The sequence below is a fragment of the Mustela erminea genome, chromosome 14 (assembly GCF_009829155.1).
Source record: "Mustela erminea isolate mMusErm1 chromosome 14, mMusErm1.Pri, whole genome shotgun sequence".
Taxonomy (NCBI): Eukaryota; Metazoa; Chordata; class Mammalia; order Carnivora; family Mustelidae; genus Mustela; species Mustela erminea.
In genome coordinates, this window is record NC_045627.1 from 33,843,512 (window position 1) to 33,865,727 (window position 22,216).

Consider the following 22,216-nt stretch of genomic DNA (forward strand, 5'->3'; position numbering starts at 1 on the left):
TTTTGTTGTCTGATTGCTGAGGCTAGGACCTCTAGTACTATGTTGAATAGCAGTGGTGATAATGGACATCCCTGCCGTGTTCCTGACCTTAGCGGAAAAGCTTTCAGTTTTTCTCCATTGAGAATGATATTTGTGGTGGGTTTTTCATAGATGGCTTTGATGATATTGAGGTATGTGCCCTCTATCCCTGCACTTTGAAGAGTTTTGATCAGGAAGGGATGCTGTACTTTGTCAAATGCTTTTTCACCATCTATTGAGAGTATCATATGGTTCTGGTTCTTTCTTTTATTGATGTGTTCTATCACACTGATTGATTTGCGGATGTTGAACCAACCTTGCAGCCCTGGAATAAATCCCACTTGGTCGTGGTGAATAATCCTTTTAATGTACTGTTGAATCCTATTGGCTAGTATTTTGATGAGAATTTTTGCATCTGTGTTCATCAAGGATATTGGTCTGTAGTTCTCTTTTTTGATGGGATCCTTGTCTGGTTTTGGGATCAAGGTGATGCTGGCCTCATAAAATGAGTTTGGAAGTTTTCCTTCCATATCTATTTTTTGGAACAGTTTCAGGAGAATAGGAATTAGTTCTTCTTTAAATGTTTGGTAGAATTCCCCCGGGAAGCCGTCTGGCCCTGGGCTTTTGTTTGTTTGGAGATTTTTTTTTTTTTAAAGATTTTATTTATTCATTTGACAGAGAGAAATTACAAGTACACTGAGAGGCAGGCAGAGAGAGAGAGAGAAGGAAGCAGGCTCCCTGCTGAGCAGAGAGCCCGATGCGGGACTCGATCCCAGGACCCTGAGATCATGACCTGAGCCGAAGGCAGCAGCTTAACCCACTGAGCCACCCAGGCGCCCCTTGTTTGGAGATTTTTAATGACTGTTTCAATCTCCTTACTGGTTATGGGTCTGTTCAGGCTTTCTATTTCTTCCTGGTTCAGCTGTGGTAGTTTATATGTCTCTAGGAATGCATCCATTTCTTCCAGATTTGTCAAATTTGTTGGTGTAGAGTTGTTCATAGTATGTTCTTATAATTGTCTATATTCCTTTGGTGTTAGTTGTGATCTCTCCTCTTTCATTCATGATTTTCACAAAATACATTTCTTAATATTATTCAGGTTTTAGACAAGCGAAAGGATTCATTTTGTATACATATATTCTCTATATGTTTATTACTATATATATGTAGATTTTATACACTTAAAAATCAAACTACAACTAAAATGGTCAGTATTTTAACAAGGAAGATTTAATTCTACAAATATACAGCTCTCTATCACCCTTTATATTAAGCAAATACCTGTGTAACTACTTCCCTCTCTTTAAGTATTTAGGGATGCATTTGGCACCTGAGGCGTCTACTTTGAGCTTCTAATAATATGTTTGTTTTCCCAGAACTGTTGGTGCCTGAAAAATTCATAGATACATTTGCAGTGACTGTAGTTTAGAGAAGAAGGACACGAATTTGGCTCTTTTGTGTTGCTTCTAAGAATTTTCCTGAAAATAAATGCCGTTTAATATGTTCTTAACTGAGTAAGTTTATGTAAAACATCACGGCCAAAACTCTAAATTTGAAAAAAAAAAAATCAAATCCTGTACCCCCCCTTTACCTCGAAGTATAAGCAGCAGTAGTCTATGTTTAAAACTATAGTAACAGGAACAAGTATTCCACCCCACAATTAGCCATAAGATTAGAGGGGGGAAAATAACCCTGAGAGAGGTGCCAATCTTACTTAAATTCATGGCAAGAAGTAAATGAGAGCAGAGTTGACTTGGGCCTGGGCACAAATGTGACACCAGCCATTATAAAAATGGGAAAGAGGTAAGAGAGGTGAAGTTGGAGATATTTATGACAAGCTTCTCTAACTTTATGAGACTGTATACTTGCCATGTTTAATATTTTATCAAAGTAAGATACAAATGAAACTCTCCAGTCCAGCAAATTAGATGAACCCAAGCTGCCACTAGGAGGCAAAAGGAAAGCTATTATAAACATTCAGAAGTTTGAGCTAATGCAAAGTGCCTAACACTTTGCCTGGCACCTTGTAAGTGCTCATTACTATTAATTGAGTTGAATATTAATTGAATCATAGCTTTACTAAAAGCATGCTTCCTGAGTTAGGAGGCCTAGGCAAATGGGGCTAAAATTAACTGACAAATTCAAAACCACCTATTTTTAAAATGCATGATAAGCAACACAGGAAGCTTTTACAACTAGCCAGCAAAATCTGAGCTTTCAATCAATAATTTCTTTCACCGAGGTGTGAAGCATGGAGTGGATCCAGAAGCACAGATGGTATTTTACATCTGCACATGCAATTTCTTTTTTCTCCGTTTTTTATATAAACCTCTATTTCATTTTTTAAAAAAAGAATGATAGAATTTACCAGTAAAATATAACACTACTTACTGCCTTTGGAAATGTTGCTCACCTCCATTTCACATTTTTAGCAGCGATTTAACTATCTTTCCGCATGTGTAGAAAGATTTCTTTTTTAAGTATAAACTCCCCTTTACTATATCCTGAATAATTTCAGAAGGTTCATTTCCTCCAGAGATCTAAAACTTTTCTGGTATTTAAAGTAAATACTTCTCCTCATCCTTACTCCTAACTACTTTCTTAAAATCAGTGCTAACTTTTCATAGATTCTTTTTTTTTTTTTTTTTAGATTTTATTTATTTGTTTGACAGAGAGAGAGATCACAAGTAGGCAGAGAGGCAAGCAGAGGTAGAGGGAAAAGCAGGCTGCCTGCTGAACAGAGAACCTGATGTGGGGCTCGATCCCAGGACCCTGAGATCATGACCTGAGCCAAAGGCAGAGGCTTAATCCACTGAGCCACCCAGGCACCCACTTTTCATAGATTCTTAAGGCCAAAATAAATCTTGGAGATCATGTTAATACAAACATCTCTTCAATATATGAGTAATGAAGTCCTAGCAAGGTTGGTGACTTGCTTAAGTCACTTCGCTGGCTCATGCAAGGGAGATGAGGAAGCACCCAGCATCACAGTCCACAATCACAGAACAACATGTAAAGAGACCAACATTTCAACCATATCTCCAAAACATTGATTTTCAGACTCCATTAGAATGCAAAGCTGTTATCCTTCTAAAGTAAGTCAGATTCATTTGAGGATATAATGAAATATTATTTTCAAAATCTAAGGGTATTTCTCAAGGAATTAAATTCAAGTATCAGGTTTCATAATCATATTACATTAAAAAGGTAAAACATTAAAATCATATTGGACCTGGAGACTAAAATGACTATATGGTGACCATAGCTGTGACTATAGCATGGTGACTATAGTTCAAAATAATAGTTAACAATAATAATATCAAATTGTAAATTTTGGTTAGGGAGTAAATAGCAATACAACATAAACAAGAAAAATATTTAAAAAGAAATGTTCCATTTACCTTTGGAAATGTATCCTACTGAAACAAACAAAGGAGTGATATATTCTCTTTCATGCTGATTACTCTGGCCCAGATTGCTCTTCTGAGCCCCAGATTTGAACGAAGTTACTCTCCAACATTTCCATTAGGCTATGTCAAAACTGCTACATCTCTATCATGTCTGATACCAAACTCACAACCAAAGAAACTGTGAACCCATTCCCTTGCAGTGTATCCCATTTCATTGAATAGCCATCATGTCAGGACACTTGTGTTTCCAGAAACCTACACATTCTTGAGATCTTCTCACTCACCCCCATTCTTAATCCCTTCACCAGGTCCTGTCACTCCACTAAATACTCCTGACATTTATTGAACTCCCTCTATCGCATGGCTACCATCCCCTTCTCTACTGCCTTCTCAGTTCTCTAATGGGTCCTCCAGTAGCCTCCCAACAGTTTTGTACTCATCTGCTCTAGCCTTTAATCCTCTTTCCTCTCCAGAATGGTTTTTCTGTAATTACAATCATGTCACTTCCCTGATTAAAATCCTTCATTGGCTTCCAATTGCTTTATAATACCTAAACCTTAAAAACAAACATACCCAAAATGACCTAAAAGAAACTAATGATGTAGCCCTAACAGCCTCTTGATCCCATCTCAAACACGCCTCTGTCCCACCCCCAGCCCCTTTCCTGCAGTCTCTAGTTCCACTATTCTGGACTCTCCTGCCCATACCTGCCTCTGATCTTTTGTCCTGTTCCATTGGCTTGATGCGTGTGTCTTCCTACCTTCACTCATCTGTTCACTCAACTCAACTCTCATGAAACTTTTGTAAGGAAACCTTCCATGATATACCTCCCTGCAAGACTAGTTGTGTATGACTCCTCCAGACCCAACATCAAAATTTATATTTTTATGTGACTATTTTATGTATAACCTCTTACTATAATATCTATTTTTATTACTTACTCACCCCACTAGCACCTAGGATAGTAGCTGACACATAATACCTCTTCAATGATCACTTACTGAATGGATGAAACAATTAATAAAGGCGATAGAAAGGGAGGGATGGAGATGGGAAGGAGAATGAGGACAGGAATGATTTATAATATGAAACACACCAAGAGCTTAAAAAGTTCCACTTCGTGTTTATTTTTAGCTAACTGTGAACAAGTAGGACATACATTCTAGGTCATAGGCTAAGGTCACACTTTGACCAAACTAATCCAAATTGTCCAAACCCCAGTTTATAGGCTTTCCCTCAGGGGTAACCACCACATATAAGAGTATCCTGAAAGCCCTCCATTTCAAGAACACCGTTTTCAGTCTTTTTGCTGAGTTCAGTAAACCCTTCAAATGGGCATTGAGTTCCCCAGTGCAACTCCAAGTCCTGGAGAGACTCATATATACATCTAAAACTGCACAGCTACAGTGCTTACTAACTAGTCATATACATTGTAGAAAGCCCTAAAGTATGATTGCTTTAAAGCATGACTGCTATAAAGTATGCATGTGTGTCTGTGTGTGTCTGTGTGTGTGTGTGTGTGTGTGTGTGTGTGTGTTGTGTGCATTTGTGTCTCTAAGGTAGAGGAACCAATCAGCAGGGAAGTGATTGAGAGAGGTAGCAATAAAATGTTACTCTCCGCTAAATAATTTAGGAAAACAGAATCAAGGCAACTGTTATGGTTTATAAATTTTTCTCCCTTGTCCTTTTAACATCAGAATCCTCAAAATTCAGGGTGAGTCTAGCAGACCAAATATAATTACAAGAATGCAAAAGCAGAGAGAGATAGAGAATGCCAACGCGCTACAGTAGAGCACTCCATTTGATTATGTAACTTAGAATATTGATATAATTTGGCTCCCATTTAAGAGTTTTCTTAGATTGGAATACAATTTCGAAGACACTCTTAATCCACTTCAACTGGAACTTACACCATGAATTTCAAGTTACCAATATTCATTATATTTGGGAGGGCAAGACATAATCCATATTTATAAGTTTTAGAGACAAGATTTGCCTTCCCAGTTTGGTTTCCCTCATGCTCTGTTGACCATATTTTTTTGTGTGGGGATATTTTTGAGATTCATTCAGGAGCACAGGCCATGCATAAGAAAGTCTGCTTTATAAACTCAGTGGAAGAGTCCTAGGGGTTTGAAGAAGCCACCATAAACACAGACATGAGTGTCCATGGCCCAGCTCGCTGCAAACTTTCTGCCACAGGTACAGAAGGAACACAGTGATAGAGCAGGACCTAAATCTAAGATCTGGGAGATATGCACTTTTAGGTAAAATTTGTACCTAATTTTTTTAGGTAATAATTTGTACTTCTAGAAAGTCCCAAGGAAGCCAATAAATCTATGAATATCTCCTCTGGACCAGGTAAGACAATAGAAAACAAAGTAGTTGCTATCAAGCATCTGTGATATAATTGGGAAGATAAGGCATAATGCATCATAAGATAGTCACTAACATAGCAGTTTATATAAAGTACTGGGGAAGAAGTAAAATAAAAAATTGCTACAGTTCAGAGAAGCGTGGCTTCAGAAGTTTTTTGGGTTTGGTTTTTTCCTAAAGGCTTCATATAATAGGTAGAATTTAACCTAGCTCCTGGTTGGATCCAGAGAGGCCTGGAAGAGGTAGCAAGGGGAAACCATAATGACTGATAACCCCAAATGCTTGCATTTCTTTATAAGGAGGCCCTTTCTTTCAAGAAAAAAGAAAAAATCATCCCAGTTACATAAACAAATGGATTGTTTTGCAGGTTAGAGACATTTTCTGCTGGATTAGGTTTTGAAATTGTATTTTTCCACTTATCTTACAGCATCTATAAGGGGGTAGAGACAGATACATCAGCAGGTTAATTTCTACTTTTCACAGAGATTTTGCTGTTCATAATTCAAAACAAAACTACTGAGGTATGGAACAAAATTGCGGAAGTCAGGAATATATTTGGAGAAACTGATGTTAACAAAAAAACCTGGACTAGGGACAGAATTCCCATTTAGAGTGTTTTATTGTTAAGTCTCAAAAATATAACAGATTTGCTGACACAAATTTCCTTCTCCTCAGAGAGGAAAGTTATTATTTTATTATTTGTCATTCTTATGCTTAAGCCTGCTCATTGGTATTTAATCAGCAGGCATAGTCTTCCTCCTTTTACTGAAGTGCAGAGAAAAGGAGAAGTAACATGCCTAAAGCTAAACATTAAATCAGTATCCCATTCTAGAATGACAACTCTCAATCCTTTCAGTTTAGTTGGATATTTGATATTTGAACTATGATACAAAATTTTCACTAATAAGCCAACCATTCTAATCATGTCCGAATGTTTCTCTCTCCTTCCTTCAATTCTGATAGACGGAGCTTATAAATTTTTGAGCACTTCAATTTGATTGCATCTCAAATATAGATTAATGTGGCAACAGTAATAATTATTGGAAAAATGACTGTTGGCAGAAGCATTTAAAAAATGCTTAATTCTTTCAGCTCTATATTCAACTATATATTGAACGAGGCTATGAAAGTGACAAGCAGTGAACTATGTAGAAAAAGAGCACAGGACATAGGACATGATAGAGTGTTTCAATCAATCAGGAATAATATTATAATTACCCCTTTCACTTACTGAGAACTTACTATTCCAGAAATCACACATATATTATCTCCAGTGCTAACAACACAACTCTAAGGTAGGGATTATGAGATCCATTTAACCAGCACCAATATTGTGGCTCAGAGATGTTAATGAACTGACCCATGGTCACTCAGCTAGTAAGTGGCGACTCACCCTTTTCTTTCCATCCTCATTGCTAGTACCTGTACCTGATCTCCGGTCTTCGTCACCTCTCACCTACCATTTTGCTGTATTCTCACGAACGTACATTTACCTATTGCTGCTCCTCCATAAGTATCACTTGTTCCTGCCAGTTGGAGTAGTTCAGTCCCTCGACTAGCCATCTGTCTCGAGCCTTTTTGCCTCTGCCTGGGATAGTATTCCTGTTTTTTTCTCCTAGTGAGTTTCTTCTTCCTTCAAGACTCAACTTAGGAGCCCTCTTTCTGAAGAGTTTCCTGACCCCAGCCTAGCAGAGCAGGTGATACCCTCCTCTGAGGCCACTGCATAACCCAGTTAAAGGCTGAGCTTACTCACTGTTTACATCTACAGGCATATCCCTCCTAGAGACTGGGCGCTCCTCAAAAACAGGAACCATGCTTCAGTTATCTTTAAATTACCAGCACCTAGAACAGTTCCCGAAACCTAGCTGGTATTTGATAAACAGGAACACTTAAACCACATGGGGTAGAAATTTAAGCTGAACACAAAATGACTACAGATGACGTGGAGCATGTTAATTCTCCTCCCATTACAATGTCATTGAGGTTGCAGTTAGCAAAGGAACCAAAATGTTTTCTTTCAAAGCTATGGAGAGAATTTTTTAAAATTGCAAATCAAAGAATTTTTATGCTGTGTTTTAGTTAAAAATTAGATCAGTTACTCCGTCTTTTGCTGTTCATTTCCCCTGTTACATTTATTAATTATCAAAGATATTAGTTAGTTTGAACAACTGCTTGCTCCCTTATAGTCCATCTGTGCTCTCTTCTCAATAATGCATTGAAGTCGTAAGTGCTAGATTTATTGCCTCAGTGATTTCCATGGCACAAATTGTGATTTCACTACAGCACTGAGCAGAAGGGAGAGCTAATGGGCAAGGCAGAAAATGCTTAATCAATATCACTCGTGGCATAAGTTGAAAACCCTAAACCCCCAAGCAGATTTGGAAAAGGGCTACACTCAAGGCTCCAGTATCTAGAAATGCATTTACGGCACCATGAAGTTGAGAATCATTTTCTTTCCTCCCAAATTCTCAATTATTCCACAGGCCTCTTAGGGACTCACTGAATCTATGAGTTGCTCAGCTGATCCACAGGAGAAGAAATTCCTGAAGGAATGAGTTAGAAATATATTTCCAGGAAGGGCCTATGTCCTCCCCCGCAAATACATGTTGCTTTTCCTTTTTTGGTTTAAAGATAAACTATGTATTCTGTATCAACATAGAGAAGAAAATTTCAGACATTGAGTGCTAAAGAGTTCTTGAAGATCAGGTCTCAAACCTTGGAACTGGGAGAAGCACCTCTAACCTGGGTAGTCCCAGGGATGGACCATAATATTATGAGTCAAGAGACTGACCAGATTTTGGTGACCAGAAACCATCAACTTCCTATATTAATTAAATTCTCATGAGCAGAGTGTGATGTGAATGCAGAACCAGGCAGACATTTCTGTAGTAGTCATGCCTTCTGGCAGAAGCCACCTGTGTGTTCTGACAATAAAGCAACTGTGGGCGTTGGGGTCAGGAGAAGCAAGTGTGATTCAGGAACCACTAAGCACCCTGTATAAAGACTTCTGCGTTATTAAATTTCTTAAACTTCGAATCCCTTTAAATACCCACAGAAGCTACCTAATTTATTAGAGAAAGAGTCTTCCTTTCTTCAAAACCATGTTGCTAATGTTGTCAAGTAAAAAGAAAGGGCCCAAGATGTAGCCCAGCACCATGACATAAATATAAGCCACTCCAGACTGAACACACTGTGAGGAACCAACAATCAAAATAATCGTCACAAACAGATCCAATACATTTCCCAATGTTCTTTCATGGGGACACCATATAGGAAATGTTGTCTCAATGTTAAAAAGGGCAGTTTTATTTTTCCTGCCATCGCCATCCCTAAAACAGAATGACCCTATCCCACTATGTTACTTTTCATTGTCTACCACAGCCCAACATTTCAAAAATGTTCTTGGAATTTTTTTATTATTGTTTTTAAAGATTTTATTTGCTTATTTGACAGGCAGAGATCACAAATAGGCAGAGAGGCAGGCAGAGAAATAATTTTCTAGAATTTTCCATTCTTTTTTTTTTTTTAAAGATTTTATTTATTTATTTGACAGACAAATCACAAGGAAGCAGAGAGGCAGGCAGAGAGAGAAAGACGGGGAAGCAGGCTCCCTGATGAGCAGAGAGCCCGATGTGGAGCTCGATCTCAGGACCCTGAGATCATGACCTGAGCTGAAGGCAGAGGCATTAACCCACTGAGCCACCCAGGCGCCCCTAGAATTTTCCATTCTTAATTTATATTTTTAAATTTCCCTTCAGAAGAAGCTAAGAAAATATGCATTATTCAGTTACTAGTAGTTGCAGCTCAACAAAAAGATCTAGTTCATTTATTTAAGAAACTGTGTAGCTTTGCCCCTAATCTGCCCCTTCTTATGTGTCCCATTTCATGTCCTATAATAAAAAATTATAAAATCATTGAAAATAAACAAATAAGTGATTCAAAATACATTAGTTCTTCTCCTAGGCATTTGGGATGGTTCCCATTACATACTTTTAAGAAGTCCAATTTACTTACAAAAACTACAAATAATTAAAAAAAACAAATATTTTATTAAAATGCAAGCTGAAACTAAAATATATATATATATATATATATATATATGAAAAGAATAAAAATAAAAGGTAAGAAAAATCTAATCAGTTCTCTATTAGGATGAGAGAGAGACATGGTAAATTCAGTAGGTAATATAATCATTTTCCAAAGATAATACCAATTCAAAAAAGAGTTGCCTTGTTTTGGCAAAATTTCTCAAAGAGGGTGAGATCAGAGGCTTCACTGTTTCCCTACAAACACAAAATATCATATGCCGAAAGCCTTCTTTGTATCTATACTCAAAACTAGTCTCAAGTTTACCGATTTTTTAACTTCTTGTTCACATATACTAAATGAGGACAGAAGCTCAGCAACAGCAGATGATCTATCCTCATATCTATTATGCCTTGAATTATCCTCAAATGTTTGACACAATTCTATGCCTGAAGTGAGAAAGGGTAATAGGAAAAAAACACCCAGGATGCTCCTGTTGGGAGAAAGTCACTAACCATTACCAAGTTTTGGGTGTGTATGTATGTGTGTTGTGTGTATACACAAACATATACTATGCTTATATACATAAAATATGCATATATAAATGTATACTTATCATACATTATAAATTATACACAATATATAATATACTGTGCTTATATATAATATGTTTATATTAACTCATGTAATTATCAGAACCCCATTAATATATTTTAAAACTAAATCTCAGGGGACAATTTTGGATATTAAGAATATATCAGTATAAAAATTTATTTATAATTCTGGAGTGCCGGGTAGCTCAGTTGGTTAAGTGTCTGACTCGATCTCAGCTCAAGTCTTGATCTCAGGGTTGTGACTTTTGTTTAAAAATAAAAACAGGGGCCCCTGGGTGGCTCAGTGGGTTAAAGTCTCTGCCTTTGGCATGGGTCATGATCCCAGAGTCCTGGGATCGAGCCCTGCATCAAGCTCTCTGCTCAGTAGGGAGCCTGCTTCCCTTCCTTTCTCTCTGCCTACCTCTCTGCCTACTTGTGATCTCTGTCTGTCAAATAAATAAAATCTTTAAAAAAATAAAAATAAAAAAACAAAAAACAAAAACAAAAGCAAACAAAAAATCTATTTATAATTCTATTCAAAGTTTCATTCAATGGAGAACTTCTTCTTTAGTAGCCATGAGAAAATTACAAAAAATTTTTGATACCTTAGATCAGTTTAGATTTCCTAATCCTTGCATTAGGTTACCTTAATTGTATATTTTTACAAGATTCATATCAGTTTTTCCTTTCAAATCTTGGTATTTTGATAATAGATAGCTAAATAACAGAATGAAAAATTATGAATTATTAATACTATCCATAATGGTATAAGATTAAACTTTTTCATAAAAGACTGTATCCCACAGAGAATCTATCTGAAATCTATTTCTATAAATTAAGAGTCATCCTTTGTTACATCACTTATATCATTCTGGCCATTGATTAGCAATATAAAGTATAGGACCTAACAATAAGGAAACAATAATAAAAACTCTTCCATAAAGTTCCCTTGTATTATTTTATAGTTGTATCTTGGGTATCACTGAATGTCCAACAATGTTAAAAAGAGCTAAAACATACTCTCTAAGGTATCTTGATGATAATGAAGACTGTTACGCAACCTCAGGCTTGAGCTTTAAGGTCCAAATATGGCCTAAAACACTTTGATATTTTTAACTGCATTTGATATCTACTTTGAACCTTGAGTTGAAACCAAATCATTTTATTACTAATAAAACAAGGTAGGCCATTAAGATATAATACTTCACATTTTTCCTTCATGTACTTTATTTTTAATTAGTTTGACCAAAGCCATAGTTGAAAAAAGATTATCTGCATACATATGTGGCTGATCATATAACCCTCATCAAGGATACAAACATTTAGTCTGTTAATGATCACTAAGAAGCTAAAGACAGACAGCCTATGAAGTAAGGTAACAGAAAATGAACCTAGAAAAGGACAGCTGTAAATGCTAGGTGAAACTGAAAAAAAAAGAGAGCGGGAGAGACTAAAATTAGAGTGAGACAATATCAGTAAACTCTAATAAAAACTAGATACTCCCCACCTCTAACATAACTTCCAATCACTCGGATCAGTCACCCCTTCCTCATAGAATCCATATGTGCTAATAAGTTAGAAGTTAATCTTTATATAAATGTCAACAAGAAGTGTTTTATTATAATATAAAAGCTGTATTATCAGGACCAACTTTTTAAGGTTTATTAACTTGGGACTCCTGGGTGTCTCAGTTGATTAAGTCTCCAACTCTTGGTTTCAACTCAGGTTATGATCTCATGGGTTGTGAGATAGAGCCCTCAAGCCAGGCTCTGAGCTTAGCAGGGAGGTTGATTAAAGATCCTCTTCCTTGGCCCTTCCCCACCGCTCATGCATACTCTCTCCTTTTCTCTCAAATAAATACATTTAAAAAATAAGATAAAGTTCACTATCTTTGTGTCATATAAAAATTTGAAATAAGTTAACTATTAATTTTGCATTGGTAATTATTAAATTATATTATTGAATTATTCATAATTAATTAGATTACCTTTATCTATTAGCTCATCCTTATCTGAAGACCTTATATCTTCATTATAAATGTAAGTATATAAATGTGAACTTTGTGAAAAGTAGTTCTGATCACTGTACTAACATGGATTTTCAAAATTTTGCTAATATACAAGCCTGTATGATCTTTGAAAAAATCTTTATTCTTTATAAAATTTATAGTCTAGATAGATAATATACATGAAATAATAGCAATATATAAATAAGACCAAGCTGCCCAGCTCAAATATGATGTTACCTATATAAAGTCTCCCAGAAAAGGAAGATCTTTCTTTCCACTCCCACCATAACCTATACACACTTTTACCCATCTAGAAAAAAACAGTATTTTACTGCTTGCTTGTGAGGTCAAGGAACTGATTTTGTTCATTAGGATCCCAAGAATACTAAATGACAGATGGATAGATGGATGAATGGATGGATGGACAGATAGAAGAAATGGTACATATTGTTACATATATTTAAATTCTGAAGAAATTCATAGCAGGAGCTCATCCCTACAGAATCAAATTATTGGAGGAGTTCTCATAAAGGCAGTATTATTTAAACTAAATCCCCAAGAGTAAGACTTTTATGCAACTTAGCAGATGTATATAGAATATTGTCCCATTTAGTTTGGAGATAATCTGAACCAAAATCTGAATTAATTTCAAAATACAGTTGAAGAAAAACTCTTTTCTAATCAGTAAATTATCACATCATTTGAAAGCTCATTTGGAAGACAGATACTGGGATTCAAGGATTCCTGAGCTGCTGCCCTCTAGTCCTAGATAGGATGAGAAACCCTAAGAAAGTCTGGAGATCAAAGTCCTGCCAATGGAGGGTAAGTTCTCAAGTTCAGACATGACAGAAATGGACAGCCTATTTTATGAAGAATGTCAAACTCCATTAAACAAGTGGGAAATTTAAAAATACAAAACAGCTGGAAAGCAAGTAGGATATCAGAAATCATGACAGAAACCCAAATATAATGCCAATGTTGAGAGAAATCCCATACGGTACCCCACCATGACACTACAATGCCCTGTCACTCACAGAGAGAGTTCTTTCACCAGTCACTTCTGCAGCAGGACCAAGCACTGCCATTTGCTGTTTTGAAATGCAGAATGCAATGAGTGATGCATTGTTCATTCACTCACAGATTTATACAAACTATATTGGAAAATATCAGACACTGTATAACCATTATAAGATCCTTAAGTGGACTATTGCAAATACAATTTCCAGCGAGGGTTGAGGGGAGTTGGGAGGAAAACAAGGAGATTGTTTTTAAACAATTAAAAATTAGCAACTGCACCTCATTGCATAACAATATGAAGAAACAGATTTGGAAACAGCATCAAGATCAGTAGGGCCTTTACGTCATAGTCTCAATTTGGGTCCCATCACTTTACCTGGCAACGGTGCCAATTTAGCAGGCATTGGGCTGTACAGAAAGACTTACATGTAAATGAAAACAGTTTGGGGCATTTTGCTTTGCCTCAGTAGAAGAGAAACTGGTACTACAAAAATAAAACAGAGGTTAACACGGAAGGATCCTGAGCAGAGTCCATTACCGGGAGAGCTAATTTGGCAGGTGAACCAAACTCTCAGAGATGATGGGTTGTGTTTCTAGGGAGCACTGAAGAGTTTGAAAAATTCAGGTGTGAAAGGTATTAAAGGACAATATTCTGAAATTTATAGGAGGAAAACCACCAAATTAAGAGTAATTATTTAATAATAATATTGTTTAAAAATTATGTATTTCAACTTTATAACTAATATTTATATGATAAAATACAATGTGTTAATGTTTTAAAGTAAAATTAATTTTAAAATTTTAAATAATTAAAAAATAAAGAAGGATCTTATTATTACATTATAATGCCACACTCATCATTAGTGTGGATTTTTGAAAATTCATTGTAGCTCTCTACCTCTGTCCGAGGATCATAATGGCCTGGTCTTCACGTCATTAGACTACAGCGTGTTTTCTTAGCCATGTAGTTCCCATAAAGCCCAGTTTCCTGGAATGAAATTTCTTAATTCCTTCCCAACTACACTAAATACCCTTTACTCTACTACTTCATTCACTCATGTATTCATTCATCAGTGCTTGCTATGTTAAAGGAATCATGTGAAACAATATAAGCCATACAGAAATGTGGTTAATCACAGATTTTTGTGCTCAAGAAGGTTATGGTCTAATATAAGATAAAATATATGCACAAATAAAAGCCACAGGAGACGCAACTTCAAAATATACATACCATTAAAGTATTGTGGGAAGTTCCCTGACAATTCAAGGAAGAGAGAGAGGAAGAACAAGAATGAATAAATGAGTAAGACAGAAATGACAATTGGGGAAAAAAGAAAACTCTCTTCTTCTATGGAGTCCTCCCTCTTCCATGTGCTAATAAGCATGTTAGAATGGTTTATGCTCCATCCAGAAGCCTTGAGGACAAGCACTTGTTTTATCTTCAGCATCTAGCTCACAACACCAGGCCTAGGGAAGGCATTCAGCAAAGCTTTATTGAAACAAATAAATTAATGTGTGAATTCTTCTGTTTGGTTTTATAGACACTAACATGTGAACTTATGAAAATCAATGCATATACAGTCAACCCCCATTTCTTTCTTGTTGCAAAACTGGAATAGAAAGAAACTGTTTTGTAAAGGCAAAATACATTCAGAAGTGGCAACATCATTTAAATATTTAAGATGTATTTTTTTAAATTACAAAGATAAAGGGACCTGTATTTTATAAGATTCTCCCCATTGCTTAGAAGGAGTGGGGACACTACCAAGATTCCAAATTGGCACAATACACATAAAACTCAGAATTTGTTTTCTTTTTACTCTAAATGCATTTTGGTGCAAGCAATATTATGACCTTTCAAATGAAATTCTATTTTTTTTCAGTTTGTGATTTCACCATGCAGAAGTTCAGTATAATGTATTTTGACACAAAAGGCACTGGAAGAATTATCATCTTCCTGAATATAATGGTCTTTTTCACATTATTCTCAAGTTCCAGACACCTAAAAATTTTCAAAATCATATTGAGTCCCTGCCTTATTATCCTATACTTTTGATCTCAGGATAGCAATTGTTACTTGATTTTTTAATTTATTTATTTTATTTTTTTTTGGAGAGAGAGAGTGTATGTGTAACCAGGGAGGGGCAGAAGGAGAGGGAGAGAGAGAATCTGAAGCAGGCTCCACACCCAGCATGAAGCACACTGCAGGGCTCGATCTCACAACCCTGAGATCATGACCTGAGCCAGAATCAAGAGTGAGATGCTTAACTCACTGAGCCACCCAGGCACCCCAGCAATTGTTACTTTGGTTGGCAACTTTGCTCTTCAAAAGTACCAAAATTGGGTATCAAAGACTGGATTACATGTAATAATTTAAAAGTATAAAAAATTGTTTTTATTTTTTAACTGGTAATAATTTAAAAGTATAAAAAATTGTTTTTTTAAATTTTTTTTATTAAAAAAATTGTTTTTATTTTTTAACTTGAAAGGTAACATGAATTCAGGCTTGTAATCAAGTACTTCATGAAAAAAATTCAAATAAATTATTAGTAGGATCAAGATAATTAAAATTAATGATCTGACAGTCTGTTGTACTCACAGGAATTAACTATTAGAATGCTAAAGAGTTCCAAGAAATAGACTGTTCTTCAAACAGATAAATCAGTTTCAAAGTAAAACATATTATCTCTGTGGAAGAGTCTATAAAAGTAAATATTAAATCACTTCTCAACAAAATAGATTCTTGCTAATAAATCTGGAAAATAACATTATTTCCAAACAAGAAAGATGGCTGGTTTGTTAGGCACCCATAAAGGATGAATGACATAATTAGTAGAATCAGCAAATCAGAGCACAGTATGTATATACATACAAATATACATATACATACGTACACACACACACACACACACACACACAAAATCCTTATTCGTAGACAATGATCACTTGTCTCCCAAATCATCCCATCCATTATCTCCCTTCACTCTCTTGCATAAATTATTTCCCCCAGATTTTGCCAAAGAGCAGAATTTTTGTCTTATTCATGTTAGTTTCTCACTTCCCCACTCCTGTTCTCCCCAGCAACTACCTATAACCATTTTTACATACAGAAAGAAATAAAACAAGTATTATTTAATATAAAACAAAATAATCATACTACAGATTGACTAAGGTTTCTAATTTTTTGCACCTTTTGTTAAAAAGAGAAACTTGACAAATGGAAAAATTTCTACCCACTTCCAAGACAACACAGAAATTTCACTTTGAAATTCCTGAAAGTCTCCCTAAACAGTTCTACACATATTTGTATCTGGGAGTATATGTAAAGTTCCTGTCCCAATCCAGAATGATTTTCAGATTAGACACTTCTTACAGTTTGCATTAACCAATATGAACTTAAGCAGAAAGCTCTGATTTTGAGCTATTACCATCTACCCACATCACAAATCCCTGATAAACTGTTTACTTCCTGAGGACCATATGTGCACAGCAGTATCAAAAAGCTATGGTGTAGCACAGGAAATCAGTGTTCTCCCTACTGGATAGATAAAGTGATAAATGAGCAGTAAAGCACAGAGATTAAGAAGTTAGGCAACTATTGCAACTCACCAGGTACGTGATTTTAGGCTAACGACATAAATTAAGTCTTAGTTTTCTCAATGGTAAAATAGGGATTACTCTATTTACCTCAGAGCAGCCTTTGGGAGGCTTAAGTAAGATGACCCAAGTCCAGGATGCAGCATGGTTCCTAGCACACAGTAAATGCTCAGTGAAGCATAATGAATGATGTTAAGAAGGAAGATGCTAGGGGCACCTGGGTGGCTCAGTGGGTTAAGCCGCTGCCTTCGGCTCAGGTCATGATCTCAGGGTCCTGGAATTGAGTCCCACATCAGGCTCTCTGCTCAGCAGGGAGCCTGCTTCCCTTCCTCTCTCTCTCTGCCTGCCTCTCTGCCTACTTGTGATCTCTCTCTGTCAAATAAATAAATAAAATCTTAAAAAAAAAAAGAAGGGAGATGCTAGAAACATGTTCAGGTAGTCGCTGACCAAGAGATGGAACAAATGACCACAGCTACTCAGATAGCTAGAAAGAGAAACCAGAAATCATAAATAAATTGAGATAGAACCTGAGGAAACAGCCAGGCAGGCTTTGACACTCTCCCAAGGGAACTAAGCTGCAGTGATAATGAGACTTGTTCACCCTATTTCTCATCATATAATATTTCCATTTTATCAATTACCTCAATACTTAGAAACCAAAATAGTAATTAGTAATAAAATTTTCAAGATGGGAATCAAGCCAGTAGGGAAGATATTTTCCATTGTTTCTTGATATTGCTCAAATGATACCAAAGATCTTTGTTTCTATTTTGACTGTAAGTAAAACTACCATCCTATACACAAAGCTCATGTTTGGTAGGATGGAAACAAATGTTAAACCACCCCAAATACACATCAACTTGCACATACCTTAGCAAAACCCAAGGCTAGTCTTAAAAATCAGCTTATGTACATAAACAGCAGAGGCATTAAGATGAGCAAGAATAAGGTCATTAGTAAGTGCATTTTGAAAAAAACTAAAACACTTCCTTAAATAAATACATATTTTGGAGGGTACCTGGGTGGCTCAATTGGTTAAGCATCCGACTTTGGCTCAAGTCATGATCTCAGAGTCCAGGGATCGAGTCCCACATCAGGCTACCTGCTCAGGGGTGAGCCTGCTTCTACCTCTCCTGCCACCCTGCTTATGCTCTCCCTCTCTCTCTCAAATAAACAAAATCTTTAATAAATAAATAAATAAACAAATAAACAAATAAATAGGGGTGCCTGGGTGAATCAGTTTGTTAACATCCAACTCCTGATTTTAGCTCAGATCATGGTCTCAGAGTACTAAGATTGAGCCCCATGAGGAGTCAGCTTGGGATTCTTTCTCCCCTCCCCCTGTGCATTCTCTCTCTAAAAATAAACAAAATCTTTTTAAAAAATATTTTATTATATATTTTATGTAGCATGTCTACCTATCTGTGTGTGTGTGTGTGTATATATATACACACATATATATATGTATATGTAACAAATACAAAATTGTTATTTGTTATTTGAGGTTGTCCAAAACTGATGTATCACCAAAATTTGTATTTTTCATACCTGATTTAAATGATTTTAAAATCATAAGTAGTTGACTATAAGATTATATATATGTGTGTGTGTGTGTATTTACGTTTATGGAAATATACTGTGTATATATGTACATCACTATATGTATATAGTCATAAATATACATGTGAATATATCTAATGTTAACTCTTAGACTTTCAAAATCATTTAAGTTAATGAGAAAATCCATGAGGTTATATTCAGATATGGCTAGCTGCTTAAATTCTATTCACTATGTTATTTTCTTGATATTAAGACGTCATTAACTTTAATAGTCATTTTCAACTGTACAGAAGAAAATATATGTTAAACATTCATACTGATATTAAGTACTATAACAATTTCAGAAATATTAAAATGTGAAAAATATGACTTGGTTTGAAAAAGTGTTACTAGGGGGTTAGGTATTTTAAAATAAGGCACATTAAAAAAAAGAAAAAAAAAGAAACTTTAAAGAAAATATGTATGAGTTTTTAAATGAATAATGAGAGCTAACTGATATGGTACAAATTAGGACTTGCACTCTGGATACCAGCTGCCTATAGATATTAAATCAAGCAAGAAATTGTGCGTGTGTGCTGCACACATACACATATAATAAATATGTCATGATTTATTATTTTTCATGAATTGTCGCCATAGAAAGTACAAATTATTCACAGTAGAGTTAATTCCAAGTAAGCCAGGAAGCAGAAGTTTCCATGACAAATAAGAACAACAGATATATGACCCATAACACATTACAGAGCATTGATTTCCCAGAGGCTAATGTAAAACTCATGTACCAAGTAACAGTTCTATTTTCATATTCTCCTATAACTCAAATCCATTCATGCTGCACAATTACTTTTGCATAATAATATATTTTAGTTATCTGAGTATTTCTTCAGCAACAGCAGGAATTCTTATTTTAAAATGAGCGTCTTTATGATCTTTCAATCTTCTTGACCATTTTTTAAAGTGTACAATGTCTTCAAATTTTTTGTATGCTTCAAAATTTTTTTCAAAATTTTTTTTAAATCCACATAAATAGGAAGAATTGCTGAGGAATTTAATTTGATGAATTAGATTACATTTCTGTCTCCAAGGACACATTTGATACATTGAAATGTTCATATTAAAAATAGACAATAATCTCAAAACAAGTGAATTCTTTTGTTTAAGAGAAAACAACAAAATAATGGCTCAACTGACTTTTACTGGAGAAAAAAAATAAATGGAGAGAAGGGTAGGATGGAAAGAGAACTAGCCAAGAGGGTTCTTAAGCATGGAGAAAAGGATAAACAACAATTAACTAACAAAAGAACAAAAACTAGACATTTTTTTTTTCTTAGCTTTAGGCTCTAATCTCTTCTGAGATCAGAAAGGAATTTAGTCTGATATGCTCAAACAGAAATATATTTTATCCATTCACAAAACAAGAATGGCAGAAGTTTTTATCCAAGGCAGTTCAACAACATGAATTAGTAGCTAGGGTATTAAAAAGAGATCGGAGCTGGTTTCCTCAATTCTGTCTACTCCCTAGAACAAGTTTTTAGTTCACTGAAAAAAATGGAAATAATCTCTAGATTTTGACATCTAATCACATTTCAGACTACACTTTGTCTGCAATATGTATGTTTCCCTTCTGCTCACAGTGGTCACTCTGATTTTTTTCTTGGATCTTTCCGATTTGCTTTCTTTCATTAAGCTGCAATTTGCAAAGGAGTCCCTTCCTCAGTTTTATCACTAGTTTCTTCAAACTAGCACCATTTTTGTTGTTTTTTACATCTTCATAGGAGCCCTTAGGTTCTTCCTTAGGAGTTCCCTAAGCCTAAATTTTAGATATACGGACTAAACTACAGACATTAATGTTTCAAAAAATTTTCACAGTGAAATAGATATTAAGTAATTATTGAGTAAGAAGAGCCAAAATGACTTGCCTGGACAATTCTCTTTCTGCAACGGTTCTCAAAATGTGGTGTGTAGATTAACAGCATGGGCATCATATGGGAACTTGTAAGAAATGCAGATTCCAGGCCCTATACCAGACCTACTGAACCAGAAACTCAAGGGAGTGGGAGATTGGAGATAAAAGAAGGAAGAGGTGATTTTTACGCATGATAAGGTTTGAGAACTACTGTTCTGTTGTATTCCAACACGAGACATAACCAAGTAACACTTTCCTTAGTTCTCAAACCACAATTCTACCTAGTGAGGAAAAGCATTTTCTGACTTTTTCAATAAAGCTTGTAGTATTTTCAGAACCATTCAGGCTACTCTTTACCTGATAATTTTAGTTAAGCATTAACCACTCCATCCCAGGATTTAAAACTGTTGCATTGTACTTAGCAGCAGAGAATAAGGGGCATTAGTAGGATAGCGTGGGGGCACTTGACTCACAGATTTAACCAGAGGTAATCAGGTCCATACTTCACAGTCAAATCTTGCCCCCAAAGTGGTTTGTCATTTTATAACTGATTTTTCTCATGTCATTTTTTTCCCCAGATACCTTTATCAATGAATGTGTCAACCTTTCTGGCATACGACCAGCCCACAATAAGTTACTGTGGGGTGCATCATGAACTTCTCTCTCATAAGTCCTTTGAAACGAATGCACAGGAAGATACGATGGAATCACACCTAGAGACTGAGCTGGACCTGAGCACAATCACAACAGCTGGCCAAATCAGTGACCATAAACAGCAGCTGACTTAACTGAGCTAACTGGTAGCCAAGGGTTGCCACCAAACTTTGTAACCTCAAGGACAAAATGAGGAAGATTTGTTCATTGTGGACTCTAAAAGCAAAACACAACAAAAATCCCCTGTTAAACAAAAATCCAAGATTTATTCATGAAATAAAGAAGACATGAATTGTTTCAAGTCTACACTTTGTAATTAGCTAAGTTGTGCAGTATTTTTTTGACTTAAACAGAGTATGACCCTGAAAAAAGAAAAAGAATCTTTTTTTCAAAACTCATCCTACCTACCTGTAAAAACTGTACAGAGCTAATGTATTTTTCATATTGTAAAGTTTCAATTATAGAAACAACCGGTATGTACAGTACCATAATTTAATTACATTTTACTTTACAAACTTTACACATTTCAGTTTCTAAAATTTTAAATTAACAAAATATTATTTCTTGTGTTATTCAGAGTTACTCAGTTTTGTAGGGACTGTTTTGTTACTGCTTTTGTGCCCAGAAACCTTGACTCTAAAATTCTGTGCTGTGCGAAACATGCACGATTTTTATCATGCTTACTGCGTAGAATTTTATCTACTTCTTCCAGAAATAATACATTAACCAAAAAGGATTTAATTGTTGAGACTTGTAAGAAGTTCTTCAATTACATAGGCAGGTTTTTCTTATAAATGAAAAAAAAAATCAAAGATTTTTTTTAACACTTCTCAGACTTAACTGTTGCCTTGAATTACAGCCTAGTTTCTAAGCAGTGAAATGTAATGATAAAGAGGGACATTTTAACAACATATTTTTGAATGAATTGACTCATTATTTCATTCTTTTGAGTAACCCATTGTTAAGGGTAGGGGGAAGCATGGACAAAACATCACTGGAAACAAAGGCCGTAACCACAGCAACAGACTTTGATACACTTAAAAGGTGCAGCTGC

General features: G+C 35.5%; 2 protein-coding genes across 5 annotated transcripts in view; one reads left to right on the forward strand and one right to left on the reverse strand.

The window, feature by feature from the left end:
* LRRTM3 (leucine rich repeat transmembrane neuronal 3) overlaps positions 1 to 21,969 on the forward strand; it is a 166,233-nt gene extending 144,264 nt beyond the window's left edge. Inside the window, exon 3 of the mRNA XM_032312385.1 lies at positions 21,087 to 21,969. Coding sequence (XP_032168276.1) covers positions 21,087 to 21,296 — 210 coding nt within the window. The 3' untranslated portion in view covers positions 21,297 to 21,969. The remainder of the gene's footprint in view (positions 1 to 21,086) is intronic.
* The window catches only part of CTNNA3 (catenin alpha 3), a 1,797,739-nt gene that overhangs the window by 1,172,060 nt on the left and 603,463 nt on the right, over positions 1 to 22,216 (reverse strand). The window lies entirely within an intron of this gene.